At 41.4% G+C, this 24949-nt stretch overlaps 1 protein-coding gene across 3 annotated transcripts in view; it reads right to left on the bottom strand.

Annotated features, from left to right (window-relative positions):
• Window positions 1-24683, bottom strand: part of bnc2 (basonuclin 2) — a 133405-nt gene extending 108722 nt beyond the window's left edge. For 2 of the 3 annotated variants that reach the window (XM_052547067.1, XM_052547268.1), the window contains exon 1: window positions 24216-24683. In XM_052547067.1, coding sequence (XP_052403027.1) covers window positions 24216-24218 — 3 coding nt within the window. In that variant the 5' untranslated portion in view covers window positions 24219-24683. The remainder of the gene's footprint in view (window positions 1-24215) is intronic. The other variant, XM_052547217.1, reaches the window with a different exon arrangement.
• Between the last annotated feature and the right edge of the window lie 266 nt (window positions 24684-24949).

The raw sequence follows: 24949 nt of genomic DNA on the forward strand, positions 1-24949 counted from the left end.
CCTTTTTCTGTTCATTTCAAACTGTGAAAGGACTGTAATGGAAAACAGCACATACGCTATAATGAATTCTGAAATGTGTCTCATGTTTAGGCATTTATCATCTGACCTGTGACAGCATGTGAATTTTTAAGGGACAAGCTGCTTTTCGATAAGATGCCGCTGCACACAGTAATGGAGAAACTGCACTGATGGGAAAGACATGCAATTATAATCTGTTACAGGCCCCACTGGACAAAAAGTGATTTACTTGGAAAGCCACATTTTCTGTACTCAACTAACTGCTTGCCAGTCCACTCGGGCCCGTGACAGCCTTCCAGATGTCAATCAAATTACCCGCTATTTACTGCTGATTTGCTGGTGTCATTGGCAATCTTCTTCCCCTCCACTGATGACCGGTCCAGGAGCGGCTGGGGACGACAGCAGAGAGAACCAGGGTCTCTGTGAGATGTCATATGTCCACTTATTGTCCCAGATGAGGCTGGGGGAGGACTGCAGAGGAAGGACATCTTCCATTTGAGGTGCATTGCAGCGGCGCATGCAAATCTGACCCGGGGGAACGACAAGCACTGCTTTTAATGGAGTTCAGGAAAACTCATTTTACAGAGCCGAGACTCAGCAGATAATAATAATAATAATAATAATAATAATGCATTACGATAGGACGGGGTGTGTGCATGTGTGTGGTGTGCCCTTCTGTGATCTATACATGACTGATAAGCACCTGAGATTGAAGGAGGGTTTGTGGCTAATGAAAGAGACGAGACACCAAAACACATCTTACTGAGAAGGAATTCTGTCTCAAGTAAACGCTCAAGTACACTGCCGGTCAAAAGTTGTGTCTGTACGATTTTTAATGTTTCTGAAAGAAGTCTCCTCTGCTCATCAAGATTGAATTTATTTGATCCAAAATACAGTAAAAACAGTGAGCATTATTACAGTTTAAAACCACTGTTTTCTGTCTGAATATCTGTATTTTCAGCATCATTCCTCCAGTCTTCAGTGTCACATGATCTTCAGAAATCATTCTAATATGCTGATTTGCTTCTCAAGAAATATTTATTATTATTATTATCAGTGTTGAACATAGTTGTGCTGTCAGATATTTTTGTGTGTTAAAAAGTGACTGTAAAAACATTGTTACAAAAGATTTCTGTTTCAAATAAATGCTGTTCTTGTGAACTTTCTGTTCATCTGTGAATCCTGAAAAACAGAAATATTGAGCCGCACAACTGTGTTCAACATTGATAATAATCAGAATCATCATATTATTCTGATTTCTGAAGATCATGTGACACTGAAGACTGGAGGAATGATGCTGAAAATACAGATATTCAGACAGAAAACAGCTGTTTTACATTTTAATAATATTTCACTTTTTTTACCATATCTTGAATGAAATAAATGCAGCATTGGTGAGCAGAAGAGACTTCTTTCAGAAACATTAAAGATCTTCCTGATCTCAAACTTGTGTCTGTTAGTGTATATACTGTATGAATCAGTTGCCATCTACAGGAGTTATTTCCCAGTGACAAGAAGAAACAAATGCACACAGAAGAAAAGAGCAGACAAGGTGTAAGAAAAAAAGAGGTGGAGCAGGAATGAGTCTCCTGATTGATGTGGTTTGACTCAGTTTCCAACATGTGGAGACATTTGGGTGCCTTCGGCAGCGAGGTGAGTAGAGAGAAGATCAGCTTCAGTCGACATGAGCCGTTCAACATTAAAGTCTACTGATACTCAACTTATATCATGAATCCCTTTCATAGAAATTCACAACTGGGACGAATGCAGAACAGAGTCAAATTGCTAAATGTAAAATATTTCAGTCAAACCTGACCGAAGAGGCCCAGACGGTTTAATGCATTAAAAACTGTTCTACTTAAACAAAGGTTTCCTAAAATTAGCTTACATTTGTTTCTTATAAGATAGATAGAGTAAATGCGTTCTGAAGCGCGGCTGGTCCTCGGGTTCTGACTGAATGTTCTCGGAGCAGCGTGTCACAGCTCTGACACAGACCCTGATGCAGCTCCTGTCCTGACAAGAACAACACACCTACGAGCACCACACCTTCCCATCATCCCCCACTCCAGAGACACTCTCAGCTCCGCTAATCTAGCCTTAGTCATCCTGAGATCCTCTCGGCTCTCTCCATGCCACTGCTGATAAGTGTGTTTTGTGCAGTGTGTGTGGGGAAGGTTTCTGCTCAGATCTGCTACTCGCCCACCGAGGCCCACAGCCAATCAGCTGGTGACTGAAGACCGCTGCGAGCATTAGATGCCCTCCTCTAAACACACACACACACACACACACACACACAAACACATTAAGCCAGTGAAGAGGAAACTTCCTGTGGGCCGCAGGAGAGGCATGCAGTAATCACTGTCTCTCTACTGGAAAATTACCTGAGCTGATTTCTGCTCCAATCTGTCTCCGCCGTCTCTGGAGAGGAGAGGTAGAGGGACACATCCCATCATCTGTAAGCGCAGGCGCACACACTTCTTGTCCTCCTACCTTTGGCCCATGTGACATCGTTCTGCAGTCAATACACTGTTTTCTGTGTGTGTTGTTACCAGAACATAGCTCAGCGGCCTTCGCCATGTGCTTTAGGTTTGTGTGTCTGATTGTTGGCCGCATCATTGCACACCACGCAAGGAAGGCAAGGCAAGGGGCATGAGAGTAGAAACAGAGGAGAGCGAGCAGAAGGAGGCGGATAGAAAGTTAATGTGCAGGATGTGCTGCCCTGTAATGAAGGCTAAGCCCTTCAGGGAGCTCCGCACCCCACCCCCAGACCGCAGCAGTTAAGAGTCTGATTGGGGATAATTGGGCGGCCTTCACTTGAAGTTACACAGTCTGTGCTCACTGTCATAAGACCAGGCCAGACCAGACCAGACCAGACCTCTCACAATGCCACCTGCTGTCAAGAAAACTGGACATCTGCAGGGTCAAATAAACAACAACCTTTAGCTGTTTTATTATTGTTATTATTGCATCGTTGACTTAAAACAACAACTTACTGTAACGATTGACGAACTGGTTAATGATAGTTTAATAGATTCCACTCTAAACAAAAGACAAAAATCATGTGCCAAGTTCTTAGAAATGTGGGTTTCATGCTTTTCAATTTTGAAAAAATAAACGTGATTTCTTAAGTCACTTACCGAGGAAGAATTATTATTATTATTTGTAAGGTTTTTTTGTGTTTTTTTGTGTTTTTTTTTCAGTACATGATTTCAGTAGTGCATGTAATTGTATTAGTTTTAGGATAAAAGATTAAAAAAAAGATAAATTTATAAAAAAAAATTCCACCATTTTTTTTTACACTTGTTTTCCAGGAAACTATGATAAAACATTAGATTAAATTATTTATTTTCAAGAGTTTTGTACATTTAATAATAATAAAAAAAAGAAGTATGAAACATTTGTAACGATTTTACATTTTGTCCCCCAAGGGATTAATTCAATTCTTTCTTTTTTTTTTTTGATAAATTAATATAAAACACAAAGTTAACAGGACAAAGAGTGTTGACCTAAATGTGAAACCAAACTCAAGCGAGCTTTTAGCACTTAATTAAATGATCTGCCAATAGTGTAAGTGTTCTTAGCTCATGTTGTAAAGGCATGTGTCAAATTAGTACTGGCACACTCTATGCACTGTAATGAGTTAAGGCACGCATTCGCACACTCAGCTGCACAGAATGTGTTTGCACTTCTGTACACGTTCTCAAACCTGTTAGAATACACCGATCCAGGCAGCAGAACCACTGAAGACACCGTCTCCGAGCACGAAGGGAAGTGTGACCCTCCGAAGCCTCACACAGGTTATTGTTTTCCTATGCGTTTCTCTTTCTCTGTGTGCGACTGGAGGTGAGTAAGCGGCATGCTATGGAACAACACGCAGCAGCACAAGCAATCAGGAGGGTTCAGGAGCCTTTTTCCGCCCCTGACCTGGAAAGAGCCCATCAGCACTCGCGCTCAACTGAGTTAACATGCTGACGGGGGAGCGATAGGGAAAGGGGGGTCCTGCTTTTTGTTTTGAATGGCAGGAAATCCCTGAGAATGTTTTCTGTTCTCCTGGTGACAATCGGTAAAGGAGAGAGAGAGAGGGAGAGGGACATACAAAGAGACAGAGAGAGAGAAAGGCCAAGTTTTGCCCCTTTTGCCCTCCCCTCCTTCTTGCCCCAAGTTGTCTGGGAGAGGCAAGTAAACATGCCCTTAAACTCACAAAAGCACACACACATTGGCAGTCCCTCCTCCCAGATTTGTCTCTCTGCACAGATTTCCCGTGGTTTGCAGGAGTGGCTGAGCTGCTGTGTTTTGGGAGGATAGAATGAGGATCAGACATGTGGAGGTGTTGGGCAGAAACACCAGTGCTGTGCACGCCAGGGGTGCCGCCCAACCGCTCTTTTTCTCTTTCTCTCTAGTAGCCTTTTTATTTTTCTGTATGTTTTTTTTTTACCTTTTCCACTCTCTCTATAACCTTTGATCTCTATTCACTCAAGGCGTTTTCTTTAATTTCCCTAACTCTTCTATCTACCATTTTAATTTTGCTTTGATTTGTATTCCGTCTCAGCTCCTGTATACTTAACTGGCTCACGGTGACACCCTGAACTTTGTGAAGGCATGCGTATGAATGTGAAAATGCAAGAAAAAACAAGTAAATGTTGGCTCATGGCTCAGCAGTTGAGGACTTCGGCTAGATCTTCTACAGCAGTGAAAGAGGTGCTTCCTGGAGTTTAAACTTCCTTTTTTTCCCGTCAAAATCCCTAGTACAAGAACCTCCCCAAAGTTTTTTTAACTTGAGAAACCACGGGTTGATCTTTGTGACATGACCTTTCTTAAATTTCTAAAAGTTCAAAATGAAAAAGAATCCCAGAAAAACAGAGTCATCTCATGGGCGTACACACTGTCACAGTCCTGGTTAGACACAGCTTCACTCTCATCTCTTCTCTCTGCATCAGATCTCTTGAAGGGTCAGTGCACTCCATCAATACTCTGCCCATAAGACTCTGGAAACTTGAGAAATCTCTGTCCCTCCAATCAAAGTCCATGGAGCCAGTGTGTTGATGTTTCATTGAAAACATAATGTATCAAGCAATATAATCCAAGTATGGTGAACAGATTTAATTTATTCATATTGCACATGAATCATATGTTCATCATATAAAGCATTCGTGTCTCTACAGAAAAATTGAGTAACACTGTCTGATTTGACGGATTACTTTTACAATGTCTTTTAGTTCTTATTCATAAGCAAAGGTTTGGTGTGGACTTTGAATGAGAAAATATTAAAATTTCATTTTGTCTTCCTATTATGAATGAAAGTATAATTGGCTTGAAGAAACATGGTGGCATTTTTAAGGGAACTAGACCTTTAGATTGCTAGAACCACAACCAGTTCTGAGGATTTGTATTTTTCATTTATAACAACAAACACTTCCATTATATTTGTTTTCCCTGCTTCTTTCACTCATCCCGAGCTTGATATCCTTCGGTGTTAGTGACTCCAGCCAGAGAGCAGGGACACCTGGGATGATCTTTGTCACACGTTCTTTTATTCAATCCTGTATGCGGCTCGCTAGAGGATGATGGGACGTCGAGTCCATTATGAATCCACACTGGGAGATAATGAAGTGTGTTCGGTTAGGAGCGCTCCATGAACTCAGTGCTTCAATTATAGTTTCAGAAAATGATTTGCAACGTTTAATCTCCTGTAAAACCACCTTTAGAGGTGTGCTTGCATTTGCATCTCCCCTGGTTTCGCACCAAATCATTTGGAGCTCAAACAGCGAATTAAACAATGCAGATGTTGGACTGGAACAATATGCTCACGGCGTGCTCCTGCCGAGGAGGCCGCGAAGACCCTGTCCACGGTCAAACGGAGCCCCCACTGACCCTCAAATTACATTTCTCCATCGTTATTACCACTATAAATATCACTGCGCACATTTTTATGGCTCTTGTTATCGTCTGCATTATTCAGCGTTCAGGACTTTTGAATGATCTTATTGTGTAAGTGCGCATGAATGCACGGTTACAGCCCTCGTATTTATTTACATGTGTATGGCTCGTTCGAGTGCTTGTTTTATTTCGCTTTTTTAATGAGCAACAAAGTGCTGGCAGTGGAGTAAATGTGACTCAAGCCAATAAAGCTGATTGAATAAAAGCAGATGTCTGTCTGCAATTAAAGCTCTTTTCATAAAATCAGCTCCATGCCAAACGGCCCTTTGATATCATCTGTGCTGGAAGAATTGACCGCCATATCTGGGGTCCAGGACGGAGGACATGAAAGGCTTGTGTGTCAAAACCTCCTGTCCTGGCCTCCACCCTCTCTAGAACTTCCCTCACTAGGTGTCTGAGCTTGTAAGACCGGGTGACTAAAGTTAGGAGGGAACTGAAGAGGGTGAGTCACTCACGAACCAATCAAAGACACTGTGTCCTACCCAGAAAACAGCATCAAAAGAGCACAGAGAGACGGGGCGGTGTTCCGCGAAAGCGAGCAAAATGGCATGCGGAAAAAATGGCTGCAAATTATGCATATTTTACTCTGACATTCAATGCTTCCAGAGCTGTCCGGTGGAGCTAGTGAGGGGCTGTGGGCATATGAGGCTCTAATGACGGGCTTGCATGGTTAACGCATCCTTTTAGCGCATTGCGACTCAAGTGGGTGGAAGTGAGTTAAGAGCAGGAGCGTAAAGGTAATTGAGTTGCAGACCTGACATACACGTTTGAGTGACAGCTAGTGCCACGCTAACACTACAGCGACGCCAAACTCTGGCCTTTCAGAGCATCAATAAGGCCCCGCTGAACACGTTAGGAGGAAATGAGTGCCTCTCCTCTCACATCTGTCAGCCGGGACAACACAAGAGGACGTTGTAGAAGACACGATTGGAGGAAGATATGGATAAGGGCCGATTTGTGACAATCGTGTCACCTTCAATGTAGAACGCTCTGTACTTCAAGCAATCAGGACGTGCGACACATGATGGACAGATACAGGGACACGGATCAAACATATTGAAGCCGTTCCTAGCTGTGCTTCCAGATATTTGAGCCAAAATGCATTGAGTCTGAGAAACAAACAATGCCTTGACAAATTGGTATGAATAAGTCAGGCGTTTGCCTTGTTCAGATAAACAGTCCTCACCAAAACACACAGCTGAGATGCTACTGGTGACCACAGATCAAGCTATCACAAGATGATTTTCCAGCTTCACATTTACAAAGAAATATAAGTCAGTGACACATGAGAGTGCCCACAATAAAGATAAAAAGACCAGTTCTTTACAAGGCATTCTTTGGCTTCGCGTTGGTTTCATGTGGTTCTGAAAAACTGACACCAGAAACATTATTTACACTATTCTCACAAATGTTAAACTGAATGGCTGTGGCTTTTTCTGTTGTTGAAATATTATTATTGTTCTATGAAATTATAAAATATTGTTACAAACTATGTTATTAGAAATAAATATGAGCAAATGTGTCCAAGATCGAGAATACAATTTATTAATAATAGTAATATTAATAATAACTAAAAAATGAATGCCATGGCTTTGACTCAGATACAGTTCATGAGCTTAAATGTATTTTATATTCAAAAATGAGCTGAGGCGAGTGAGATTCGGTTGTGGTAAACCAGGGAGGATCAATAATTCTACAACTGCTGAGAAATGGATGGACATTCCTCGCAGGTTGTTGGGTAATTCTGAAGAAATGCAAAACAAATAATGTGACAGTGATGGTATTCGAGTGTTCAGTATACACGAGTGTGTGAGTGTGTGTGTGTGTGCTTGAACGAGTGCAAAGCTCTTCCTCCGGTGGCGTCTTTAAGAGGGGGCTGGTGCATTCCTGCTTCTGGACTCGCTCAGGGTCACTAATCCCCTGCAGCTGTGTGTCTCTGAGCAGCACAGCCCTGTGGAATAGATTTCTCACTGCCTACAATCTAGTGATACATGTAAACCAGTCGCTGCTTCCTCTAATGCCCCCTCCTTCCACTCTATCCACGAAGACTTGAGTAAGAGTTTCATCTCTCTTATTATCCAGACTATGCACTCTTTCCTACTGAGAAACAGAAAAAAAGGCTTAAGCTTGTTTTCTGGCCTTGACTTGTCTAGTGTTTATTTCATTAGTGTGCATTATTTAGATGCTCATAACTGATCATCAATTTTTTAAATATAGGTTTGGTCAAATATGAATTTTGCTACATGGCAGTGTTGAACTACATTGTGGTTGTACTTGTAATTTCTATTTGGGGTTTTCAATGAACTTTTTACTTTTGTATTTTTACATTGGGATAGTGGCATCAATCATAACATCATATTTGTTCATGTTTAGCGTGATAGGAAAAATGAAAAAAAGCACAAGTATGAATTGTATTTATTTTTCTTCTCCAAACACAGGAATGTTTTCTAGGAAGGGTAATAAGTGCCAAGTTAAGCTGTTCCAAATGACATCGGTGAGAAGTTCAGTACAGTGTTTTTTATTTTATAGAAATACTTTTGAAGAACCACTGATAATGATTTACTCAATTTTAGATTTTGTTATCAAGCTCCAAGTGCATAAATGCATCAGTTATTTATAAGAAATTTTCTTGGGGCCATTTCATAGTGGTACAAAGTTTCCATCTGTTTTCCTTATTTATTTATTTTTCTTGCTATTTTAATGGAGTTATTGTTTAACCATTAGAACATTATAAATGAACCATTAAAGAAACATTTCATTTTTAAATACAACAAAACACAGTGTTGTAAATTAGTAATCATTTTATGAAAAAATAAAAAAACTACAAGCCTTATCTGACAAACCAAAAAAAAAAAGAGAGGAAAGACGGCGGACAGAAGTGGACTGCTCGGCTGGCACACTAACCCCCAACCCCCCAGCACACATTCCTGCTCAAGACATCAAATCGGGAAGATGAGGCAATAATTCAAATGGTGACAATGTCAGGTTAGGGGGCTCTTCTCAGGAATGTCTCCTGTACAGACAAGATGTGGTTAATAATGTCAGACAAGAGAGGGAGCACATTAATAAAGTGACCCGTGGTAGGAGCCCTCTGTGTTCCCTGCACCGGGCTCAGAGGTGTATCGCAGCAGCTGGTATGTGGAAGGGCAGTGAGGACACTAACCAAAACAAACCTCACACAGAGAGCCCTTCAACCGAGGGAACGCTACACAATCCCAAAAATACTCTTTTGTCTTTGGCACATATCAGCTCCAAAGAATACTGTTTGCCATGCAGGGAAATTCTCAGAGTTTTGGCTCAAACACATGATCACCTTGGCTGAGGGCATCAGAATGATTTTTTTTTTCAAGCAATTTAAAAAACGTCTACGAACACCAGTTTTTAGAAACAAATACAAGCCTCCCATAGTAGTCCCATCTCTCATTCTCTCTGTTAATTTGTTAAACTTCCACATGAGAAATCACATCAGAGTTCTAAGGAATGCAAATGGAGCATTTCCTGATCTCTTCATCATGTCCTCTCCCTTTCTAAACTCCGGCCTTTGAAAAGGCCCCAAAGACGCTGCCTCATCCGTCGTCCAGGGGACTTCCCCTACTAGACCTGCCAAGAGTTTCCAAAGTCGCGCCTCCACAGCGAGTCAGAGATATCCATCTGTGTAGACAGGTATGTCGCCCCCACACACATGTGGATGAGATGAAGCACGAATGAGATGACTCACAGTGACTCGCTCTCAATCTCTTCCTTTTTTTCTTTCCATTCTCTCTCTCATTAGGAACCCTGAGCACTGCTGCTGATTGGTAAACATGTTGCAGTTCTGTCACCTAACTAACTCCCCAGAGGAACCGGAGAGCTCTCGGTGCCGGAACTGCTGGGAATAGTGCTGTACCATTAGAGCCTTTTAATTGACAGTTTGTTGAGTTTTACTGCAGGGTCGACTGATTTCTTAGATCACACAACATCCTACTTGAGGAAGAAAAGTGCTTTCACTTTTCTTCCAAATGCTTCCCTCTCACCATTGGCCTTTGAAAGTCTCTTAAGACAGAAAACGATCCCATTGTCCTGCCGAGTTGTGTCTCAGAGGAGGTCGGGAGGGAGAAGAACACATGTGAGACTCCGAGTTAAACCTTGTCACACCCTAATCGTAATAGCCCTGTGTTTTTTCTCTCACTATGAGTGTCAGTTTAAAGAGAGCTCTCACAGTCAGCACTGACAATGCAGAAGTGAAAATTCCCCAAAAGAGAGCCGAGGGTTTTCGATGTCATTCGTTATGAGAAAAGTTTATAACGGTTTTGATGCTTGGCCCCTTTGCGTGTATAATGGTGATTCAGGTGGTCTTGAAACACTTCCAAAGAAAGAAAAGAGTGCTCACAGGGGGAGGGAACAGTATCTCGTGTCCAGCACTTGAAACTCCAAGAGTCCCTCTTGAATAAATATCAGACACTGTACATCACACATGCTCCAACACACACATTCCACCACAGTCTCTCATTTGTGTCGCAACACAACAGCTTCTGCAGACAAAGGCTTTCCGCTCCCTTATAGTTTAGCACTAACGGTCCACCCCGTAACATCTTTGGCTTTTTCCTTACCATACGAGGGCCCTGTTTTACTCTCCCACCAAAGACAATCATCTTTCTTTTGGCAGTGGCCTACAAAGTCTCTTCCAAGTGGGACACCTCTGTTATTCTTCACTTCTTAACATATGGGGCCATGACTGAAGAGAAAGTGTGACTAAACAGGCTCATGTCTTTCTTTGACCCCCCCCCCAATCGTCCCGGCTCTCACTACCGCCACTCCCCCCGTCCAGATGCATCAGACCTCTTATCAGCACAATGTGTTTCTACTTTTCTAATCTACATAATTTATTAAGGTCAAAAAGAGAGACCGGGGAACAAAGCCATGTACAATATTATGTCTTGGCTTTATGGGTGTTGTTGAAATGAACACCATTGCCCTGAATATATCACACACAGCTCTCCCCAACCACAAAAACTGTACTGGTACAGAAGGAAAAACACGGGGAGTGATGGATTGCTGGAAAAGTGTGGAGGTGGGGGGTCACAGGCTTTGTGTAGCTTGCAGCTCAGCTATGCAGAAGAGTACCATGGGACAATGGTACCAAAGAAGACTTAGAGGAGACCTGGGAGAGGTCTGACTCTGGAAGAGAGTGATTAAATCGCATGGGTAACCTTGGTTTTTGCAAAATATCTATGTATAAAGTCCAGTAAGTCTGGCCGAATGTAGTCAACAAAGAAAGAAAAAAACCTGGATCATTTCATGTTGGACAAATATGGCTTGATTGGGCAATGGTAATTAAGGCCATTAGAAAACTGCAGATGTCGTGACTCACATGTAGAAATCATATTTTGCCCTTGGAGTCACGAGAATATTAGACTTCAAACTGAGCACATACCATTTCTATCAGGGCAGAACAAATACGTTATTAATGGGCAGGATATTTTTTGACAAAAAGGTATTTTTCTTCTCTGAACAACAGAAGAAAACATTTTCGTCAACTCATTTGTGTGGAGTTATGTGTCCGACAAATGGCAAAGTAAATGTTCCCTTTTACTGGTAAAAGCAATAGAAGATAAAATAGCTTGCACACTCTCGAGCTCAAAAACAAGCCACTGAATATCTGCAAATTACTCTGCTTGTTGTGGAAGCCAGCCAATCAAAGGTATGCACTGAATGGACAACATCTGCAGGAACACATTTTCTGAAGGCGAGCGTTTCGGAGGAGGAGGGTCGGGAGGGGGCTTCACCCAAGAGCATGGTGGACGAGGTGGGAGAGCTGGACATTCCTGCCTGATGACAGCCGTCACAGTCACACACAGGCACAGGAATGTTCAGGGGGAGAGGCCAGGACCTGAAATGCGCTGATGGATTAGAAAAAAAAAGAAAAGACAGAACGAGAAAAAGAGAAAAGAGATAAAAAGAGAGAGCGAAGGAACCAGGAAGAATTTCACGGGAGGGCGATGGGATCTGTAATTACTTACCCCAACCCCCCCCCCCCCCCCCCAAGCAATAGTAGCTTCAGTTTTCGCATTCGTACCCCATACCCTCACCTCCCTTCCCTGTCGTACAGCGAGGAGAGAAGATCGCCATAACAACATCTGAAATGATCTCATGGAATGTGTCTAGTGGCACTGGAATAACCTGAATATGCGCTCCAGATGTGTTGGCTGTCACGGAAAGAGTAAACACATCTGATGGACAACGAATGACTGAATGGCCTCTCGGTCCACCCCCGGGGAGTAGACAGAGGAGGGCCGTTACGCTGGAGAAACAGCGCTAGCGTGAAAGAGGAAGAGAGAGAGAGGGATGGGGCACGAGGGGAGCGAGGGTGAGAGAAAGGCACCGGGCACCCTGAGGACCCGAGCAGCCTTACAGGCTGCCGAAGAGGCAGGAGCACTGGGCTTGATTGTTCCCGGCCTGTCCCTCCTCTGTGTGGCCTCCGAGGGGCTCCTGCAACCTCAGCAAATTTCCGTCTGGCACAGACCTGCGAGCTCCTGGGAGCAAACTGAAATATGAACTGCAGGAAGGCAGGATGAGGGAAAGAGAGAAAAGAGGGGTCTGGGATGTGTTCGGGGCCGTCCAGATGGTGGTCGCAACTGTAAAAAAGGCATAAGCCAAGTCGAAATAGCATGTTTGTGTGCACTCGAATGCGTACACACTAGCAGACATCTGTTCATCTCTTGGGGATGAGTTCTAACTCCTTGTCTGTTGGTTTAGTGGAAAAATTGTTGGAACTTCTGTGAAAGTCTAGGGTAAATGATTGGTCCGTGCTACTTGCTATGTGATACTTCCCTGTAACATTATTATAACCAGTGTTGGAGCCTGCTGAAGTTGTTTCAAACAGAACCACACACACACACAGAATAAAGGAGGGGGGCTTTAAACTCAAGCAGACTACTTGAGCTCAGGCTCTGCGGTAGATCTGCCTTATGTTAAAGCATACGACAGCTACTTAAAATGTGAACAACCTAATCCCTGTCCAGTATGTAAACACAGATTTGTTTGGCTGGTTTTACAAATTTTGTGTTACACACCCTGTGCATCAGGTTGTTGTGCCCCAGGTGAAAGGGACGAGATATCAGATATAGTTTCCAGATGTTACCCTTGTACCCTCAGATGCCAAACTGGTTGTTTATGTTTGATAACACACTACAGATGCATCTATCCAACAATAATGCTTTTTGAGTGTAGCAAACCTGGCCTGATTTTGATTTGAAAATAATATTTAAATTGATGAAGTGAAGATTAAATATAGCAGCTTTACGTGTAAGCATATGTATACTGTAAAAAGTGGTAAACTGCAATCGTTACCTCAAAGAGCAATTTCTGCCTTATATAACTCATACAATTTTTTTTTTGTGGTACACATTAATTTATAAAGGTTCAGCAATGTTTTTGTGTGTGTGTGTGTGTGTGTGTGTCAGTACTCCTCAGTATTCCTGTGTGCTACTTTTTTCTTGCTTATTAGAATATTGACCAGCTTGCATAAAGTGTCCATATAAAGCAGGTGTCACACAATACAGTTTTTCTGTAGATTTCAAGAGTCAGTGGTATGGACTCTCTCTGATCCTCCAGTGACTATATAAAAAAGCTTCTTTATATAGACAGTATAATCCACTTCGATTTTCAGATATACAGTACTGTACACTTGTGAACTACCCTAAGAACTTCCCACTGAGGGGATCCTCACTGCCATTTTAACTGTATGTTCCACTTTGTTTTTATGGACAACCTTGACCCCTCGACGCTGATTGACAGAGTGAGCATATTCTTATGTACACTTTAGTCAGCTCCATATACGACAATGCAACCCGACCGTGACACGACACAGCAGATCACACTTAAATTTACTCCACGCTACATAAATCTAGTATATGATATATGAATTAATTAGAGATATAATATATATTATAGATTCTAATAATATATTTTATACAACGGCATGCATACAGGCCAAAAAAAATTACAACATAGTCAACAAAATTTAAAATAGCGTTTATTAGGGCATCATTAGGGCATTTCCACCAGTAGTGGGTACTGCAGCATCGTAAGCAGTGACGTACATTCGAGTCTGCAAAACGGAGGGAAGTTAGCCAGGAAAGGGCATAAAAAATTTAATTGGAACAGAGCCCAAGTCTTTCAGCAGGTGGGTGTTAACACCCGCAGCGACTCAACTCCTTGCTGAGTTAATGGCTCTACCGACCCAAAGTCAACTTACGACATGTTTGAAATTATCAGAGGAAGTCAGTGGTGTCAGCTCTCATTGTCTTGGCAGTGACCAATAAAGAACTGACAAGATCCTGTCCTGCTGCTCATCCTAGTTTTCTACAAGGACAAACACTGCACACACTGATTTTATTATATGATGATGGTGTAACCAAACACGAAGAAAGAATAGACGGTGTTTTATGAATTTCATAATTTTTTCTCAGTGAAGCTGTGCATAGATGTATTCTTCCCACAGTAAGCCTCAAAAGGTTAAACACACATTCATTCAGTGGTTTTTGAGACAGAGACGCTATAATTCCCAGAAGTCACAATGTGCAAGCAAGAAAAACAAAAGCAGTTTGTGTCTCCGGAATCCTCCAGAATCACTTAAAAGTTGGAGACCTACCATCTTGCTGTCAGGCCGGGATTGGGTTCACCCTCAATGCACCAATGCACATCTCGCTAGGTTTAATGAACTAAGTGACCAAACTGCTGACACGCTGTCAAGTCATGGCACATGAGTGAACCTCCTGATTGTCAAGGTGATCCACGGTAAACTCAAGCACAAACCTGGTCCGCGAGTTTGACAGCATCACAGCAAACTGACAAAAAGGCATAGCTTTTAAACAAAAAGAATGCACTTTAGCAGATATAGAGAGAGAGGGGTTGTGAAAAGATTGTGAAGATGCCACTGCATTCTTTTTGCAGTGCTGTTTAAGCCCACTTAAAGATATGTTGTTATCTGGCCAATAAAATGTAATTGGAGCTAATTATACTGCTGATTAGCCTAATTAAAGCTTAGCTTATCCACTTAAGGATTAGGGGCTAAAGTAAGCCTTACACTGATTATAATGTGAGTGTGTTCAGAAATCATAACTGTACAACTCCTGGCCTGCCCATGAGACAGAGTCCACATTAAATCACATGACTGCAAAGCTGCCAGAGGCTACACAGGAAACCTGTAGGTGACGGCAAGATTAAAAAGACTCATCCGATGCAACCTACTGACAGATTCAGAGTTGGTCATAGGGAATCATAAATACATTTGCATTGTGGTTTTTGCACAGCCAAATAACATGAAACCCTCATTTAAAGTTGAACATTTCTGAACTGTTTACTGTAGGTTTCCAAAGAAATGTAAGATCTCAGACGTCCACTTGGTTTGCAATCACGTCCCTCTAGACTGTAAGGAAGTCGTTTGTGTACTGTATCGTGTTTTATTGGTTGGGTCTGCACTCTTCTTGTCATGTATGAATTCACAAAGGAGATCATTAGCCGGGACACAGAGACAAATGCTGGATTGAATTCTGTGGAACACTGAGTCTGAATTGTTGTTGAATGCTGTCTTCTGTTTACCACTTTAAAAGGCTGAAGTCACTCAGCCAAATGTTGTTCAGTGTATCAATAAGCTTTTTTTTAATGTTACATAAACATTTTCTAATGTTGGGTTCCAGATAACAAAATGTTCTTAAATCATTTCCAACAATGACTTCAGCCCTTTACATACGGTAAACTAGATTTGCACCGGATTCCAGAATATTGCCATCAGACTGTCATAGAGCTTGCTGTGTGAATGCAAGCTGGATTCGGAATGAAAAAAAATTCAATCCAAGCTCGTATCAAGACCTTTGTAATATTACTGGGACCAATGAGCTTATGACTGTCCTGCTCTCGCTCGCCGTGTACATGATATTGCAAAATACATAAATTGATAGGATAAACTACTAGCCAAGATGGGCCCACAGCACGAATCATTGCTGTCTCACTCCAAAGTCTAATGGTTCAGTGATCGAACATTAAAAACTTTATTCCAGCAGATGAATACAGACAGTTATCCAGTGCAGCAACTGATGAACTGCTTCCTTTTTAATTTTTCCACTGCTACGTACATAAAAAATAAATACCGATCACGTCTTGATGTTGAAAATGATCTGCGAGTAGCTCTATCCACCATCAGGCCACGGATGAAGCTTTTGAGCTCCCCAAAAGTACACCCAACCCATTGAAAGGTAAGCCAAAATGAATTTGATCCATAGCAAATATAGTTAAAACATTATGAATGGCTTAAATCAATTTGTTTTGTTTATTGTTTGTGTATGCTATGGGGTCTTGTCGTTCTTACATTAGGAGTTGCTGGCTTAAAATTCTGAGAACCACTGCCTTACACAATACAATGGTTTTCGAGAGGATACCTCTTGCTCTGGCATTGTGAATGAATGAATGCACATGCAATGTCAGAAAACTATCAGTGTGCTGAGCCTCAGTGAATACCAGATTATTGTGCCATTTCAGTTTCCGTGGCTTCAGGTAGACATCAAGTGCTGTTTATTTGAAGTATCCCATTATGTACTGTATTCTTGTAGCAAGCCATTCAGCTGCAACCCTGCATAAGTGCACAAAGACATGCTTGCCGAAGAGCAAGATGACCAGCACTGGTTTAATGTTCTCTCCAAGCTCGATGGCCTCTGAGATACAGTGTTGCACCCACACTGATATGAAAGAGGACATGGAACGATTCTGGCCTAGTCAAGTTACCACAGGAGGAAAGAAATGGACAAGCTGAACAACTCAAAGGCTAAACGGTAACATATGAAGTTAGATCTTCCGTGACAAAGGAAACATCTCTGGGGTATGCTTTGTTTTTTATTCATCATTGCATCCCGCATTGCGTTCGAACGTTTCTGAGTATACTCTGAAACTCATGTTTGGGACATGCACACTACAACCTCCTTCTTTTTTAAACTTCTGAATTAATGTTTCTGTTTTTGTTGTTTCCCTATTGTTTAATCAGCATTTTTCTTTGCATAGTAAAAAAACTGAGGCGGAGATCTTGAGTATGACCACCCAGTGGACTCGCCAATCAGTGGATAAAATCCTGGTGTATGCGCACTTATCGTTGTTTAGTTAAGGCACACAAATACACACAAGTGTAGATTTTGGGCTGCACTACCATTTTTAAACTCTTTCAGCCCCAAAATTGAGTACAAAATTCTGACCTGAAATATGTTTTTTGTTGTTTCCTCCTTAATCTTCTTTTGTTTTTATTAGAATTGTTGTCTTTTTGTGCAGTAACAAAACGTGAACATTGCCACTATTCTGCTAGCATTATTGTGTGGCGCTCCAAACATGCTACATTTGCTCTGAGCTAATGCACTCTACAGGCTAGCAGGACTGTGGCTGGACAGAAGATGCCAGAAGCTTTGATGTGGGAGCCGGGGGAACTCCTGGACTGCTTCAGCTAAAGCTTCACAAAGACATGCTGGATGAAAGCTACAAAGGCACTATGCTAACATACCAACATGCTCTTAACATTTAATGTGGGCTTCTTGGCCAGCAAGATCTGAGAAATGAACTTACATCTTGCATACTTGCAAACAGGTATAAACTGGTATGAAAGCCCCGTTTTTAAGCTGAATGATATTTGATGAAGGTCCTTTGGCCTAAAAAAAGCAAGCGTTTTAGCAGCTGAAATTTTCATAGGCTCATAAAAGAGGCCTGAGGCGCTGGAGTGGAACAGAGTGGCGTTTACATGTGAAAACACGAACACAGGGCTTGCTCAGACGACACCGCTGAAAGGGGAAATCATACAGGGTGTCACCAGCCAAGCTACTGTACTAGCCAACCCTTCCATTAGCCGCTTATATACAGAAACAGAAACTACAGGCTCACTTCAGCTGTAAATAAAGAGGAAAGTGACTCTGCCACTCAAGATACTTTGTGTTACATGGTAAAATTATTAGGGCTCTGGAAGCATCTAATTATGAGTATTTATGACAGGGTGCTCCAGTCTGTAATAACAGCTTGTGCGAGTGGCACTCTTTGCGTCTCACTTCCCCTTCGTTCTCTGTGTCTCCGCGCTGTTATTTAAGTCTATTTGAGTGAATTCAAAAGAACAGAGGAAAATCCAGGTATCACAGTCCAGATCTGGATATATTATTAAGACACCCCTTTTTGGTGTTTTAGCACATAAACGTTTAATAATACACATCAGTAAACCCTTTACAATGAGCGCTCCTTAAACACACATAAATGTTTCTACAGCACAGTTCAGTGTCCTAATCTCTAAGCTCAGAGCTACTGAATAGAAAGGCTCCTTTCATAAGTTTCCTCAGACACCAGCCACACAGGACTGGCCACAGGCAATCCGACTTAACCAAGGACAAACATACAGGCAGGAGAGCATTTCTGCAGACCTCCTTCATCTCTGTTTGACATGTGCTGACTCTCTGCTCCATTAGGACATGAATAAAGCCTTCCATACAGAGACAGAGCTCCAGATTGGAGCTGTACTGTATGTTCACAGGAAGGGTACACTGACTAATCCATACTCATCCCTGCTTCTGCCCCTGAGACACAACATGCTTTATTAGTCTGCTGCCCCTCACCTGAGGCACAACCAAGAGAGATATTTGACCAAAACCACAAACCCAATAAGAGAATATCGATTAGCAGCCTTCACTTCACTATGGCACACGGTTATATATCTATAAAGAAATTAAAAAAGTGTCTCATAGCGGGAAACATTCGGAGGGAGGATCCTCACTAGAGCCCGAGCTGTAGCTTTCGTTCGGGTGCTGTTGGGTTACTGGCATCTAGCAAAGGAGAAAGAAAGAGAGGGCCAGGAGAAAAGACCTAATAAAGAAAAACGGCTTTATTGCATTTCTCCCCAAGGCTTTCCAGGTACGATATTAATCTTTACTGTAGTTTGGAAATTCAAGAAATTTATTGGAAACCAACAGTTGCTTCACAAATCATTCATGTTTATGGCTATACGTGATTATGTTTAATCACTGGATGAATAGCAGGTTACAGTTCGTGTTAGTGGCATGAGTTATAATGATGCCACCATTGTCATAAATCTACACATCCTCCAGAACGGCTCAGAGAGAAAACAGCAATCACATGAGCACTGACCGTACCTCCAAACATCTGTAAGAGGACGTTCATGTGCTAAAGAAAAGCATATTATTCTACAGGAGTAGCTTCAGTAGTCTTTTAACATTAACGCCAAAGACAACCTCACACTGGTCGGCCGATTTAAGAACTTTATATTGGCCCAAAAGTAATGTCAAGTTAAAAGTTTAAAACGCTGCTTTTTATTTCCCGTAGTTCAAGGTCTATTCCAATGCAAATTAAGCTCAGAACACAGTATTTGTGGCATAATGTTGACCACCTCATAAATACATCAAGTGTAATGCCTCCAAATGTTTCTATACGTTTAATTCAATCTTGTGCTCTCTGATAGGAGCCACAGTATAACCAGCACTGTCCTATTAAAAGGAATCAAAATTCTTCTCCGTACAGTGCCTGGAAAATACATTCGCTGTAATGATCTGTTGAGGATTATTTCATCAGTTACTGAAGTCTTCAGGGTATAAAACAGCTATCAATGAGAACAGGTCAGAAGCAAGAGTGTCACCAATGTGAGCAACATGAAATGAGGAGCTAAAAGTCTGATGAAAATAGTTAAAAACTTCTCAGCTCTTTGCAATAAAACGCAGTCTTATTAAAGCTTTGAGGTGTGACGACTGATACGTGCCTCATTTAGCCAGTGAGCACTGATTTCAGGGATATAAACGCAGTTCTAGATGCAGAGGTACATTGCTATTTGTTGCTGTTTCTTTTTTTTTTTTACCATACAGAAGAAGAGAAACACGTGTGTACACGTCCGTCCTGTGAGCGCGAGCGTCCCCCTCTCATCTAGACACTAGTTAAAAACTGAATTTGTGCGCTAACTGTTTGTGTTAGCAGTAACCCCCCCCCCCCCCCCCCCTCGCTGTGTCCTCCTCACCCTGCTCTTCTGCTCTTCACTGCTATCAACATGTGGCACATGTCCTTGACACACTCAGCAAACTCTATCCACGGCTCATTTCCCTCTCTCCCTCTCTCCCTCTCTCCCTCTCTCCCTCTCTCCCTCTCTCTCTCTCTCTCTCTCTCTCTCTCTCCCTCTCTCTCCCTCCCTCTCTTTTAATATGAGGTTGCCTGGTAAAGAAGCAGGAATCTAATAATGGTGACAGTGGGGCTGTTTTGTTATTGTTCCCTCAATCTCAGACAGAGAGGCCTAGCTGATGTTAATGAAACTGATAGAAAGAAACAACACGGAATAAAAACATTATAATAAAATAATATTGATCAGATTTTAGGTACAAAGCAACTACCTATTCAAGATATACAAGGGACTTGATGTGAGAGTCAGTGTGCTTTGGTATTTTTACAGTGGCTCAGTGTGTGTGTGTGTGTGTGTGTGTGTGTGTGTGGGTATTCTCTACATTACACGGATAGTAAAAGTACTACATTTTGACATTTTTGGTCCCTATAAGGAAACAAGCGTATACATCATAAAGAATGAATTTTTTTGAGAATGTAAAAATGCCTGTAGTTTTGTGTGAGGGGCAGGTTTAGGGTTAGGAGATAGAAAATACAGTTTGTACAGAAGGAAAACCATTAAACCTCTGGAATGAACCCATCAAACATGGAAACCCAACATCGGTGTGTGTGTGTGAACATGTTCGCTCCCCCCACTGCACAGATGCTGAGAGGAATTTTGCACAGGGTTCTCTGATAAATGCTGAGGTCACAGAAAGAAAGAGAGCGACTGATGAGACGAGGGGACGCATGTCTCGTCTTGTGCACCGCTGCTGTGACTGCATTAGTGGAATGCTCCAGTCACATGAAAGAGCTCTCAGAGACACGGCTCAAAAGCTGCACTGTCCCTCGCTCCACACACACACACACACACACACACACACACTTCTACGCCATTACTTATCAAAACACCTTAAGAGTATATACGAACTCAGAGCTGCACTTTTAGAGTAAGTAGTTAGTAACAAATAAAACTAAATGTTTCCTAACATGTCTGTAAATTGAAAATAATAATAAAAAAAACACCAGGAAAAGGGATTATTAAAACACTAGGAATTTAGGATTTTCATAATGTGAATTTATAAATGTACCATTTTAAGATCTTCAACTTTCCTAACTCACTCGATTTACTCTAAAGAGCTTCACTCATATAGAGAAGTAAAAAAAAAATGGAAGAAGAAATAAACAAAACAATAAAAATCGAATAATACAATTGTTGTTTATTCAGCTTAGTGGCAGAGAGGAGAGAAAACATGCATTTCTAATGTGCACTATATATAATCCATCGACTCTGTGCAGTTCTGGAGGATTTATTTAAGACCTAGCACTTATCTTGTCATATCTTATTTCTTTCAGCGCTCCGCTCCAAGCTCAGTCAGAAGTGACACTTTTTAATCAAACCTTTCCTCAGTCCTCAAAGGGTCGCTAAACGGGTTTATCCCTGTTCTTTTTTATTAAGAGACAAATGCACTTCTGGAAATCCCATTGTTTCCTCTTTTTCCAGCACACTCTGTACGACACAATGTGAAACATCTTATTCTGTAGTACCTCCATATAAAAAATAAATCAGCCACAATAATCATACACCTCCCCACTGAGTGCTTTAGTTACTGCAAGGCTTCTGGTTTGTGCGAGCTCGTAGATCCACAACATCCCCGGCCCAGCGCGCTGTTCACCAACAGAAGTGAGTTATTGTCTTAGTTCTTTAAGAGAGCGGAGGTTACCCTTAAACTATCATTTCCTCAGGTCATCAATCCAGGTCTAGCAGCTGACACACTCCAGCATTTCTGTTTTACCTCAACATTTACTGATAATCCACAACAAAACACACTTGGCAGTCAATCACAGCAATACCACTTTTTTTGCAGAAAAAATTCAAATATGCTATTTTAATTTAAAAAGTGTGTGTGTTGGACACGTTGCTGATGTTATTGTGTGCATACAGCAGAAACATTTCATCATTTCTGAGATGTCTCTGATACTTAAAACCTTTCTGTTGCATCCAGTTGATGTTTCAAGAAAAAAACTGTATTTTATTTTAAAAATATGATGTTTCTTGATAACTATACATTGTGATATTGCATTAGAAAATACAGAGTGCGATTCAAAATAAATGAAATGCTTTGAAATAATCTCTGCATCTGTATGTGTAATTGTAGTTGTTCTTTAATAGTTTTTCTACCAAACAGATTAGGGTATAAAATGGATGTTAACATAATTGTATAGAGTTCAATCAGGCATTAATAGCTTTTTAAAGTAGCAATTGCAAGTTACCACTGTTTATTACAATATACAGCTGGACAAAGGAGAAGAAAATGTATTTTCTAACCGTAAAAATGTATTAAACGTCACAAGCAATTTAATTAAGATTTTATGCTGGGTGCTCTCGCTGTGTCTCAGGTGTTGTGTCCCACACATTACAAAACAGTCTGTCTATTTATTATTGTTTTTATTATTATTATTATTATTAAATCCTAGATTTCCACTCGGAAACTGAGCATTTTACATGCCTCACCAACACGACTCACTGAGAGGCTGAAGAGAGCAGTGTGTGTGTGTGTGTGTGTGAGCAGGCGGAGGGTCAGAGAACACAGGGCTAAATGGACCTGCTCTTCATTAAGACGATGTCTCCGGGGGACGTCACTAGGGCTACCTGTCCGTGCGCTTATTGAACCGTCTAAGCATCATCTCCCCTCTCAGTCTCTGCCCGGGCCCCTGGAGAATCACACCAACACAGCTGACAAGTTCAGCCTTCGACTGCGCCGCAACATGAAAGCAACTCTTGGTTTCACCTCCTCCTTCCTTCTCTCTCACACACCCTCTCATTACTCCCATACTCCTGCCCTGGACCTATGCTCTTCCTTTCCTTTTCTTTTTCTAGGAAAAGAGGAGTTGAGACTGAGAAAGACAAAGAGAAAGAAAGAGACGGAGAAAGGGGGACATAACTGCGTTTGACTCTTGACACGGACCAGATGAAATGTTAAGTGTTCAGACAAGTCAGGAGAGCCGTGCAGATAAAAGTCATCAGATGACACTCTTGGAATGCAAATTGTCATTCTTGACCGCAGCACTTTTGAACAACTGTGCCCCGTCACAGACAGCCGCTGAGATTAGGACCAAAAAAAAAAAAAAACCTTATAAAAACCCCATAAAACCTGAAGTAAAGGAACAGGAGATGTTTTTCCTCTGATTGTATATATTCAGAGATATCTCCTCTCGTCTCTGTGTTCTCTGAGACTGAAATGCCTTTATAAATCACTTTCTCTTTTCAGCAAAATTAAAGCAATACACTATAACACACACACACACACACACACAAAAACAACATTAAAAACAATATATATATATTTTTTACTAACAGGTTACATAGGAATCTGTAAATTATCTTTTTAAATGTTTGCATTTATTATACTGCTCAGCTGAGAAATGTAGAAAGACTACATTCAAAATAAACCATGATGAATGCTGCCTATAAAAATATCATAACACTTTTTTATTTTTATTTTTTTAAAGAAAGAAATTAAGGGCAGATTCATTTTATCTTATAATTCATAAACATTTGGGTGAATATATTTGATTTTATTTGATGATAACTCATTGCATGTTGCTTATTATAAAGAATACTTAGGATATCATTTAAACGTTAGGATTTTTCATTAGTTATATTAGTGCATGCTATACATGTCTGTTATAGTTGAGTTAAAGCACAGATGATGTGGATGGATTTTAAATGTGTTTACAGTGTCAACGATTTTCACGTGACCCTTATCATTTTGATTTATTTCTATATTTATGTTTTGATGTGCTTTTACTCAAAAGGGACTTGTGCACTCCTGAAGAGTGTTTATTTGAGAGAAATAAAGCTCGAGTCGAGTGAGATGAGCGCAATCCCCAGGTAAAGCTGTCTGTGTTTTAACTTTAGTTTGTGAATATGCTGAAGGCGGTAGATTTTCTGATTAAAATGCCCAACTAACACTTTGGATAAACTTCAGTAAACTGAGTCATTAGGAGAGAGAATAGTTCGTCTATTGTTCACGCATATGTTTCTGTGGTTATTAAAGTGCGCGTGAAGTTCGGATCGAGGCGCGCGCTATACATCAGATAATGTTTGCTCGTGTCATTAATGAGGTTTATGGTAAAGAGTGCATGTGTCGATAGCTCAGACTCACCATTTCTTCATATTGTGTGAATGGCAGAATGAAGTTCAGTCGGCTCTCGCCCTCATGTGGGGGACGCGCTCCTCTTCCTCTGCTCTTCTGTGCGCCAATCTCTCTAAACTCACTCAAAACTTTATGTCTGTCCCCTCACTTTTGAACCGATAGTGATATTAGGGAGAACGTCACCGGCAGTCATTGGTCGTTAAGAAGAGAAGCAGACTGGTTTTGAGAAGCGCAGCGCGGTGGTTCTGGCTCTCGTCCCCCGCGTGTGAAGCGCCAGAAGCCCGCCGCTGAAAGAGAAGCGGTGTCGGTGGATCCAGAAGAACTGCGCGGGTTCCGCTGCTCCAGATCCGCTCGTGTCGGACTCTCCTCCGGGACTGGAGCGGGACAGAAGTGGGTGGGAGGTTTGAAGCAGCGGGGGTAAATCTCTGGCTGTCCGGGAAGAGAAAACTGACTGTCTTACTCACTCCCGGCTATTTCTTCTGCATAGTCAGCTCTCTCTGACTGCTGCATTACATCCGAACGAACATGCTCATATATTTTAGTCTAGTGTAGGCTACTTGCTAGTGCATTATCTTCTAGTGTAGTTGATTTTAGTCTATTATCATCTTGTAATTTGGGGTAATTGTCTCCTAGTATATTTAGGTGTTTATTATCTTTAAGTAAGTTCAGTAATAAATTGCATTTAAGAGTAGAGTATTATAAGTTCATATATTTACTGGTATATTAGCTATATGCTATAAGGA

The sequence above is a fragment of the Carassius gibelio genome, chromosome A1 (genome assembly GCF_023724105.1).
Source record: "Carassius gibelio isolate Cgi1373 ecotype wild population from Czech Republic chromosome A1, carGib1.2-hapl.c, whole genome shotgun sequence".
Classification (NCBI taxonomy): Eukaryota; Metazoa; Chordata; class Actinopteri; order Cypriniformes; family Cyprinidae; genus Carassius; species Carassius gibelio.